Raw genomic sequence first — 11425 nt, forward strand, 5'->3', positions numbered from 1 at the left:
CTATAAATACAAAAAAAATTAGCCAAGCGTGGTGGTGAGCGCCTGTAACCCCAGCTACTCAGGAGGTTGAGGGGGAAGAACTGCTTGAACCCAGAAGGCGGGGGTTGCAGTGAGCTGATATCGTGCCACTGCACTCCAGCCTGGGCGACAGAGCGAGACTCCGTCTCAAAAAAAAAAAAAAAAAAAAAAGTTTCTAGATAACTTCATTATTTGGATTTTGAAAGTTTCTTGTAGGATGACAGACAAAGAAACAAAAACTTACAAACAGGTGAGCAAGGGCCTGGCACAGGCATGGGGCATGGCAGGCAAATGGGCTCCACAGGGAGGAGTGTTCCTCTCAGACGGGCAGGACAGGGTCCTGGTTGTTGATTTTAATGTCCTCGATAACCATACATGTTACATACGTTCTTTGGTGTTGTACAATATTTCACAATAAAAAGATGATGGTAGGCAGTCGCCCACCCTCAGCCACAGAACCTTCACCCACTGGCCCAGTTCTACACAAGCACTTCCCTCCTCCCTCCCAGAAACCACGCCTGCCATCTTAGCCTTGACCAAAAGCAGCTGGGAACTAAGTAAATGTCGTTTGCTGAGGGGTTCCCCAAGGAGGGAGTGACCTAAAGCCGCTTTTGGGGGATGTTAGGATCGGAAAGAGCACTTACAACAGTCCCTGGGTTTTGTCCACCAGTCCAGTTGGTTTTGACAAAAACTAGGTGTCTATCCAAGTCTTTCACCAACATAGCTAATTTTAGTTTCTTTCTACTATTTCAGGTATTGAATCTACTGTCCCAACCAGATTTGGGACAGGTGGGAGCATCTGGGGCACATTCCTGACGGCTGAAGGCCACATAGGATGGCTGCCATTTCCTTCTCTGGGAGCAGACAGCTGCTTGAGCAGTAGTCTGGGGGGCTAGAACGCCCAAGTTCAAGTCTGTCCTCTATGAAGTTACACAGCCTTCTAAACCCAGTTTCCTCATTTGCAACATGAGGCTGAAGAGCTCAGTACCCACTGCCCAGGGCTGCTGTGGGCAGTGACCGGTGTGTTTTTAATGCTCACTCTTTCCAAGCTGCAGATAACAGAATGCACTCAGCGTGGAGCTTTCTCCTGGAAGGCAGCTTCCATCAAGCAGACGTAAGCAAGATCAGAACCTGGCACCACCGCTTGACTCTCACGTGAAAGGAAGGAAAACCGCAATGAGAGGTGCTTGCTGCCCGTTTTTTCAGAGACAGCAGGACAATCTGCACCATCCACAGCAGACACTGCACAAGGGGACAATCTGCACCACCCACAACAGGACAATCTGCATCACCCACAGCAGACACTGCACAAGAACGGGCGGCGGCAAGATCTGGTGGTTTCTGGATGAAGCAATTTCTTCCCATTATTTGTCAACTCCCTGGTTTTGTCTCAAAGTGAATTCAAGAACCACCACCAGAATGAGGCCTTTTGCCTTCCCGGACATCATTTGTTTTCTAAAATGCAGATCTTTAGATCTTTACAGTATCTGGACAGGCGCGGTGGCTCACGCCTATAATCCCAGCACTTTGGGAGGCCGAGGTGAGCAGATCGCCTGAGATCAGGAGTTCACAACCAGCCTAGCCAACGCGGTGAAGCCCTGTCTCTACTAAAAATACAAAAATTAGCCAGGCGAGGTGGCTCACGCCTGTAATCCCAGCTACTGCAGAGGCTGAGGCAGGAGAATGGCCTGAACCCAGGAGGCAGAGGTTGCAGGGGGCCAAGATCCCGCCACTGCACTCCAGCCTGGGCAACAGAGTGAGACTGCGTCTCAACAAACAAACAAACAAACAAAACAACAAAACTTTGCCAGTATCCACCAGATGTGTGTGCATTTAACACAGAAGACCTGACCTACATTTTGGAATGGTCAGGGACATGGCAATGCGCTTGAAGCCCAAATGGGAGAAAATCTGTTTCTGAAATCCTGTTTGGTTTCCAGGATCCTAGGGAAGGTGCATGGGCAGGAACAGGAAGGTGTTTGTTTACTCTCTTAAGCCAGTGGCCACAGGAGAAGGAACTTTGCCTGCTAGGGACCTTCAGCACTGTCTGAAGAAGTTTCGAGTATCACAACTGGGGCCTGGGGTGCTGCCAACATCTACCACGCAGAGAACACACCACTACGAACAGCACTAGTGCTGGGTGGAGAAGTCCTGTTCAGGAACCACGTAGCTACCTTTTGGTTCGGGGTTGGCTTCCCCAGTGACCATCCTGGGCTTTTTTCTTTTCTTTTTTTTTTTTTTGAGACAGAGTCTCGCTCTGTCACCCAGACCTGAGTGCAGTGGCGTGATCTCCACTCACCGCAGGCTCCGCCTCCCGGGTTCACACCATTCTCCTGCCTCAGCCTCCAGACTACAGCCGCCTGCCACCAAGCCCGGCTAATTTTTTGTATTTTTTTTTAGTAGAAACGGGGTTTCACCATGTTAGCCAGGATGGTTTTGATCTCCTGATCTCATGATTTGCCTGCCTCGGCCTCCCAAAGTGCTGGGATTACAGGTGTGAGCCACCGTGCCTGGCCTACCCTGTGCTTTTAAGGACTGGCTTTCTTCCCTTTGCCCTTGTGTACCCTTGGCTTGCAAGTTCACCTGCAGATGTCTCTCGTAAAAAGTTAAGGTATTTTTAAGCTTGCAGGTTTTACTCGACCCCCGCACCAGGCTCCCGCAGGCCAAGGTCACACCTTGCACCACCCTGCTCTACTTGGCTCGTCACACCTCCAAGGCAATGCAGGCTCCAGGCCCTTGAGAAGCCAGTCCACCACCAAGGGCCGCCAGACAGGCTCCCAGGGCGGGGTCTCTGCTGAGCTTTCCTTGGGTTGGTGATGGGATTTTTCATTCCTGTGGCCTCCTCTGGTCATGTGAGGCCCGTGTAGGACACACTGGATGACCCTCTCTGTAACAGGCTCCCCAGGACCACGGGTGCTGCAAAGACATTTTGTGTCACATAAACCTAGAAATGTCGGTTTCTTGTAGTAGCACAGATTACGTTGCTTGTGCTGAGAAAATATGTCAAAAAAGCCCATCAACAGTCCTCCCTTTCCCATGACAAAAGGGCTAACAGAGGCCCTGAACAGCTTTTCCTTTGGCCGGTTGCCCAAGGGGACTCACCCAACCATCCGCCTACAAATGTGCCCCGGAGGCTTCTGACCGGGAGGGCTCCACGGACATGGCACAGCCACTCTTCAGACAGAAAGCCCTGTTCCCAAAGAGCGCACCTGCCAGACCGAAGCTCTGCTGCTGAGACGCGTGCTTCATGGCTCTGAAATCCCCGCAGAGAATGCCCTCCTGCTCCATCAGCCGAACTGTTTCAAAGTCCAGGGAACTCGCAAGAGCTGGACTCTGAGGTCAGGACAGGAGCACTCTGCTCCATACTCGGCCCACCATGGAACACCAGGTACCTAAGGCCCTGGGCTGAGGGCTCGCCGAATGGGGACAGTAACTGAGCTGGAAGAGGTCATGATGGTTGCCAAGCTCAAAACCCTTGTTTTGTTCAGGAGAAAATGAGCCCAGAGTGTGTGAAGGGACATCCCCCAAGCTGTAAGCAAAGCATGCGAAGGAGCAGAGGCCTCACCCAGGGATCACACACCAGGAAGGTCCCACCAGCAACAGCCCCCGCGACCACTGAGGGGCACAGACACCATAGGGAGCATGCATTTAAAATTCACACAAACTTTATTTCAGACACCATGACCCAACATGAAGTAAAATTTAAACAAAAGGACAAGATGGCATGTTTCTTTTCTTTTTTTTTGGGGGGACAGGGTCTCACTCTGTCGCCCAGGCTAGAGTGCAGTGCTGTGATCTTAGCTCACTGCAACCTCCGCCTCCCAAGCTCAGGCGATTCTCCTGCCTCAGCCTCCTGCATAGCTGGGATTACAGGTGCATGCCACCACACTCGGCTAATTTTTGTATTTTTAGTAGAGACGGGGTTTCACTACGTTGGCCAGGCTGGTCTCGAACTGCTGACCTCAAATGATCCACCCGTCTCAACCTCCCAAAGTGCTGGAATTCCAGGAGTATAAGCCACCGCGCCTGGCCCATAAGATATATCTTTGTGTTGAGGGAGGGTCTCTGGACCCGAGATTCTCTGAAGGAAGCTGTGACCTCTTCGTCAGGGTCTGGGGAACACTTCCCTCCCTTTTGCCCGGAGCCAGTTTTGGGTTTCTTTTAACCAGCAATGCTGAGTTGCTGTTCTCCCTTAGAACCCTGGTGTTCCTCTGTGACTGGTAAAGGACCTACCTCCTCCCTGCATCATCTTGTAGATTTTGCTCTCAATGTGGAGCTGAGGGTGTTTGGTTTTGACACATTCAAGCTTGATGGCAACTTCTTCTCCTGCAGCAATGTCCGTACCTTGGCAAAGAAAAAAAACCACAACAGGAATTACCTGGTGTCCACCAAATAAGCCAACGTGCTGGAGAAACGACAAGCACTATGTGAGTTTTCCAGGAGGGACCAAGTGACGGACGCGTTCTCCTTTCTAGCGTAGTAAGGCGGGTTCATCAGCTAACACATCTCTGGGGGAAGTTATCCTTAGTCCCATTTTCACAAGAGGACAAATGTGAACTGCACAGAAAGTCTATGCGGTTTCCATCACCCGCCTACCAGTCTCCAGGTGCTGAAGCTCCCTCTCCACAGTAGCCCTTTTGGTCTGCGTCCTCCCGTCAGCCCTGCCCAGGACTCCTGCATTCGCCTGCCCCAGACAGCCCACGGTGGAGCTCCAGGGTGCCATTTCCTTTTCTCCACGCCGCCTTGACAGGCCTCCAGGAGGGGGTGGTTTCAGATTCCCCCTGAGGAAGGGCTGGGTTTTTACCCAACAATCACAACCCCAGTTCACCCAGGCCCGGCATCGCAGGCAGCAGGAGTCATCTCCAGCCAACCTACTGCACGCAAACACCCTCCACCAGGCGGAGGGAGGCCCTTCTCTGTTCCTGGGGCCACAAAGCCAGAAGAATCGCCTGTTTTCAAAGCCCTAAACGCACCACCTACCAACACACACCGGTCACACATCTTTCGTCAGTCAATGGCTAGAACCAATGACACATCTAATACCCTGATGACTGGACTATGAGTTTGGAGGCAAAATTAAACTTTTTATCTAGAAATGCTCCATCTCTGCTTTACACTGATAAATGACAAACGTGACAATCACCATCCCTCTCAGGTTCACCCACAAATACTCCTGAGTTTGAATCTGGCCCAAAGCCTTCCCCAAATCCACTGCATGAGGTATCCCAGGAGCTTGAACCGAAGAGGAGAGAAAAAGAAGCTGCACACAGCACATACTCAGCTCTCTCCTCTTCCATCACGGATCCCTTCGGAGTATAAGACACTGGAATCGGCCGGGCATGGTGGCTCACGCCTGTAATCCCAGCACTTTGGGAGGCCGAGGCGGGCGGATCACGAGGTCAGGAGATTAAGACCATCCTGGCTAACACAGTGAAACCTTGTCTCTACTAAAAATACAAAAAATTAGCTGGGCGTGGTGGCGGGTGCCTGTAGTCCCAGCTACTTGGGAGGCTGAGGCAGGAGAATGGCGGGAACCCAAGAGGCGGAGCTTGCAGTGAGCCAAGATCGTGTCACTGCACTCCAGCCTGGGCGACAGAGCAAGGCTCCGTCTCAAAAAAAAAAGAGAAAAAGAAAAAAGACACTGGAACCCTTCCCAACAGCATGGCTATGTGCAAAGGAATTCACACTAGCTTCAGCAGCCCAGACAGAGCCCTGGGAGACTTCCTTCCCTGGGAGACTAGTGCTGGGCAAAGTGACCTGGCTAGTTCTTAGTGACTCAGTTTCTCTTGTCAATGGAGATCAGTGGTGAGGTCTGACATCTGTTTCATGAGAGTTGTGGAGATGAATGGGTTAACAGCTTCTCATACAGCTCTTTAAGATTCCCTGATGAAAGGCCGAGTAAGGTCAAGTGAGCACTAGAGCCGTCTGTTGATATCCACACACGTCCACTGAACACCCAAGAACCCCCTCGTCTGCCCAGATGGTGGCATGAGATGTGCCACTTCCGGCCTGGGCCTCAAACACACCGCCACTGCTGTGTTCCACAGGAATCGCCATCATCAGGTCATCGCCAGTGACCACTCTAGGTTTAAGAACGTCACTTACTATCAACACAGACGCTTCGGAGCACTCAGGGTAATAAGTTTTGTTCTTCCTGCCTACAGTTGGGACAGTCTATCCAATTACAAGAGAAATGACTTCATCGAAAAATGTACTGTGCAAATGAAAAACGAACTCTGAGTTCCTTTAAGGACCTGGACTCTGAACTCAACTCGCCAGCTGGAAGGGAGGGTGACTCATCCCACTAGTTATGTCAGCAGCTCCCTGAACCCCCAAGCAGGCGCAGTGCAGCCTCGGACAGCACCGCCACCCTCGCCAGCTGGCAGCCCAGTGACCCCATGGCCTGGGGCCGATGGCTTGGGGCCACACAGCCTGCTGACTAGCATCTCTCACTCCACTTCTCTGTAGATGACACAGCTAATGTCTGCCAGTCACACCTGCAACACTGACTGTCGTGGGGCAAAGTCATCACCAGCCGCTCTGGCACATACCACCAATCACACCCTATCATGGGGCTGGGACCTCTTGCTGTGCAAGCACACAGAGCCAGCCCTGCTGTGGAACCAGACACCAAGGTTGCCCCGAGTCTCTACAGGGGAGCAGAGGATGCAGGCCGGCCCTGCACACAGATGTGAGGACGGCAACTCTCTGGGGCCTCCAGCAGGCGCCTCATCACCTGCTATGCAGAAGCATCAGGCAGCAGAGCATCAAGGTCTGCACATTCCTGGGCACCACCTGCCTCAAGGTCGCTGAGCACCGCTCAGACCCCTGGCCTGCAGCCCTGTCCCACCTCGCCCACCGGGGGCACCCCCACACTCTACCAGCCGTGCTGCTCAGTCAGGTCCTCCAGCTGCCATCAGTCCACAAGGCAGCACGGAGGCGCTGAGTAACTGTGGTGGCAATCTGGCATCGCTGCAGCATTCTGACCTTATTATACACAAGTTTTGGTGTGCAACCGATTGAAAATTACAAGCCTGGGCCTTCACTGCAGGCTAAATCTGAGAAGCACGACTGAAAGGGGATGAGAATTTGAAAGACCCTGAGCCCTGGGTGTCAGAATCAAAACAAACCAAAACCTGGCGACACACAGATCACCAGGCTGTCTGGGTTGTCTGTTTATACAAAGGACATTCTATCAGCAAAACAACCTCAACTCTTCCCTGCAGCTCAACAATCCTGGTCTGCTGTGAGACAGGGCTTTCCTCAGTCCGTGTTTGGGTGTCAGTTAATGTTACTCCTACAAAAACAAAAAGATGTCCCTCAAGTTCAGCAGACAAAAGCAGATGGTGGCCGGGTGTGGTGGTTCACGCCTGTAATCCCAGCACTTTGGGAGGCTAAGGCTGACAGATCACTTGAGGTCAGGCATTCAAGACCAGCCTGGCCAACATGGTGAAACCCCGTCCCTACTATAAATACAAAAAAAATTAGCCAAGCGTGGTGGTGAGCGCCTGTAACCCCAGCTACTCAGGAGGTTGAGGGGGAAGAACTGCTTGAACCCAGAAGGCGGGGGTTGCAGTGAGCTGATATCGTGCCACTGCACCCCAGCCTGGGAGACAGAATGATACTTTGTCTCAAAAAAAAAAAAAAAAAAAAGCAGATTGTGAATTAAGTGAACCTAACCAGAGTGTGGCCCTGTCCCGGCACAGGAGGGTAATTCTGAATTACCAGCCTGGATACTGGCACTTCCCATTAAGGATTGTCTTGTCAACAAAGAAACAGGGAGACGCCTTGAGCAGCAGGACAAAGGTCACCTCACAGGGCAGCGGTCAGCAGTACTACAACTTCTCATTACAGACGCTTGAGTTAAGCAGAGTCCAAGGTCAACAGAGGCCACAGCCCTCAACACTGCAGTGAGGAGACCCCGGAAGCTACAGTGAAAACAGGTGGCTGCTCTCCTCTCACGGCTGGTCAGCATCTTGGGGTCCTGCTGCATGCCAGGCACCCTGCAGGCTGCCTCTTGAGAAATCAGTCAGTGAGGGGAAAAACGTGTGCTTCAGAGATGAAGAAGCAGTTAGCTCCCAAAAGATACTTGTGTACATTACGAGGTCAGTCCATCCACGTAACAGGTGGACAAACGGAGGCCCTGACAAGCTGACGGTGCGATGGGATCAAGTACAAATGCCAACAGATGCACCTGTCCAGCCCACCAGCCAGGTAATCCAGGCCTGCCACTCACCTCCAGAACACACTACGGGCGAGAATAGAGGCCAGCTGGGCTCTCACTGCCTCTATGCATGGGCCCCCTGCGGGGTGAACACAGCGCCTCTCCCTCTAACCTGGCCCAGCTGAACCTTCCCCCAGACACCCCTGTGGTACTGGGGCTGGGAACTCGTGGTCCACATTAAGGACACCGTCTGTTTTCAAATGTTATCAAGTTTATTTTCAGTGGTACTCTGCCAGCAAAAATGAAAGGACTTCTGGTTTATGGCCACCCCACACGGACATGAATGTGGAGGGCAGCACAGGGCTGGGGCCAGGTCACACGACAGGCTGCCAAGGTGTGCGCTCCACAGGTTGTGTGTGGGCTGTGCCGCCTCCCAGCCTGCCCTCCTGAGGGGCCTTCCAGATCTGGCAATCTCAGACTGAAGACTGAGATTGTTCTTTTTGGGGTCCCACTTTCCAAAGCCTGGGCATTCAAGAAATAGCCCCAAAATACTGCCCCCTTTAAAGGGGCAATTTTGGAACACGACAACCCGGCGGGATCCTGCAGTGCAGCCCTGCCCTCCAACTATCACAGCAGGGTTGGGGCAGGCAGGCCCACACCACACTTCTAGGCCACAGGCACTCCACTGAAGCACAGCCTTCCCCCTCCCTTCCCAGGCTCAAACATCAGAAAGCACAGAAAGACCCCAGTGGAAAAACAAAAACCCAAAAGCCAGGCTCAAAGCAAGGTGAACCCCACCTGGAGGATATCAAAGTGACAACAGTAGGAAAGGTCTTAACGATACTCATACTAGAATACACACGACACGCAGAGGTCAAGATGAAGACCTAGTTCCTCAATTTATGTCTAACTGGCTGCCCTAACAAAACTATGGTGGGGATGACCAATCCATCTCAAGGTCTTCAGATCAGCCATCTTTGACTCTAACTGCCATTCTGCTCAGACTCACGCTTCTTCCAAACTGCCTTACTCCGGCTAACGTGACCACCTCGCCTTTCATTTCCTCAGCGGGGTCATCTGAAAGGACCACAGTGTGGCCAGGAGCCAATGCTGACGGGAAAAAAAAAAAAAAATCATCTGTGCCCAACCCTACTCAAGTAAATGGACGTGTACCCTGATGGATGGCTGTCTGGGGGAGTCCAACCCCAGGGAGTCAGAGCCACCGCCACCTGCAATCCCGTATCCAGCATGACTGTAGGCCCAGCGAGAGGTGAGGCCTGGAGGGTGGAACGCTGAGTGAGGAGACAGCCTTCCACCCCTCCACCTCTGGAATTAGTTGGTGACAACCACACCAAAATTTGTCTGACTCTATCTTTGGAAAGCACAAAAGCTGTTTGACAAGGTCTCAGAGAACAGATAGTTTCAAAGTACTTCTTTTTTTTTTTTTAGACAGAGTCTCACTCCCTCACTCAGGCTGGAGTGCAGTGGTGTGATCTTGGCTCACTGCAACCTCCGCCTCCCAGGTTCAAGCGATTCTCGTGCCTCAGCCTCCCAAGTAGCTGGAATTACAGGCAGCCGCCACCATGCCTGGCCAATTTTTGTATTTTTAGTAGACAGAGTTTCGCCACGTTGGTCAGGCTGGTCTCGAACTCCTGACCTCAAGTGATCCGCCCGCCTTGGCCTCCCAAAGTGCTGGGATTACAGGCGTGAGCCACCATGCCTGGCCCAAAATACTTCTTTTTGATGCCTGCCTAAAGGTGGTTAATGGACTGGCTTTGCAGTGTAACTCAGATCCTGGGATTAAAACTTTCGCCAAAATCTACTGTTCCATAAATAAGCCAAACGACTTCCATTTACCAAGCACTCTGACTTCCAAAACACTGCCAAGAACACATCCAGCTGACCACCTGGTATAAATGTTTAAATAGTCAAACCCAAATGTCTAAAGCCTGCTTACTCAGCAGGCCACTAAGGCATATGTACAGGTTCAAAAGCAACAACATGGCATGTGATGGGGTTACTCGGCAGATTAACCAGGCACCCAAAGTATGAGCCACCCATATGTATGGATTCAGCCTAACGCTGTCAGCCCACCGGGTCCTCTCTCTGGTGAAAAGTGGGAAGGGAGTGAGAACTGGGGACTGTCCACATGTGGGTTCATCTAAAAGGTATGACCAGAGGCATCACTGACATCCCATGGGATTCCTGACCCTGGCTGACAGATGCCCCAGCCAAAACACACCCCAAAGCTAGGGCTGCTGGAACAGAAAACAGCTCCCCTCAAAGGTCTGCAGCAGCCCCTCTGCAGGCACACCACCTCAGGCTACATATCCTCAAATGCAAGGGGTCTTGGAATAACTCGTGCACTGCACAATCCCACTGACAAGTGCAGAAAATTGTTACTTTAAAATTACAAACTTCCGCCAGGCGCGGTGGCTTCCCAGCACTTTGGGAAGCCGAAGTGGGCGGATCACTTGAGATCAGACGTTCGAGACCAGCCTGATCAACATGAAGAAACCCCGTCTCTACTAAATATACAAAATTAGCCCGGCGTGGTGGCGCATTCCTGTAATCCCAGCTACTAGGGAGGCAGAGGCAGGAGAATCACTTGAACCTGGGAGGCAGAGGTTGCGGTGAGCCGAGATCGCGCCATTGCCCTCCAACCTGGGCAACAAGAGCGAAACTCCGTTTCAGAAAATGAAAAAAAAAAAAAAAATTACAAACTTGAAGATTTAAGCCAACCTTTCATTACATTTGTGTTCACGTGCATATTTTTCCATTGTAAATATGACACAACCCAGAACGTTCTAATCCCATCTTTTTTGAAATCTACCTCGAGACTGTTACAGTCTAAAGGACAGCTCATGAGTACAACTACTTCATCTGCCTCTCACTTCGTCAGCATCTTAACCCTGGGTGACTTTCTCTACAGTCACCTAACCTTAACCCTTGCTCATCTGCACTCAGTCACCGCTCCAAGGCCAAGGGGCATAGGTGAGAGAGAACCCCCAGCGGTCAGTCACCAGGGCGGCTGCGAGGCGGAGGGCAAGCCCCGCTCCTAGCCGGGCCACTCCCCCACTCCCACAAGGCATTTGGGTCTTTCTGACATTTTCCCCCACGCGTGCAAGACGCAGGGGCAGCCTCTGTGGGGGGAGCCAGACAGCCCCGGACCGGGCTGCGGAAGAAAGACCGTGGCCTTTGTTTACTGCGGTGACCTTAAGCGTGGAGGAAGCCGACGCCCGC

General features: G+C 52.0%; 1 protein-coding gene across 3 annotated transcripts in view; it reads right to left on the reverse strand.

Annotated features, from left to right (window-relative positions):
• The window catches only part of CSNK1D (casein kinase 1, delta), a 32641-nt gene that overhangs the window by 20336 nt on the left and 880 nt on the right, over positions 1 to 11425 (reverse strand). For all 3 annotated transcript variants that reach the window (XM_011926701.1, XM_011926779.1, XM_011926867.1), the window contains exon 2: positions 4252 to 4362. In XM_011926701.1, coding sequence (XP_011782091.1) covers positions 4252 to 4362 — 111 coding nt within the window. The remainder of the gene's footprint in view (positions 1 to 4251; positions 4363 to 11425) is intronic.

Source organism: Colobus angolensis, unplaced genomic scaffold (genome assembly GCF_000951035.1).
Source record: "Colobus angolensis palliatus isolate OR3802 unplaced genomic scaffold, Cang.pa_1.0 Scaffold1, whole genome shotgun sequence".
Taxonomy (NCBI): domain Eukaryota; kingdom Metazoa; phylum Chordata; class Mammalia; order Primates; family Cercopithecidae; genus Colobus; species Colobus angolensis.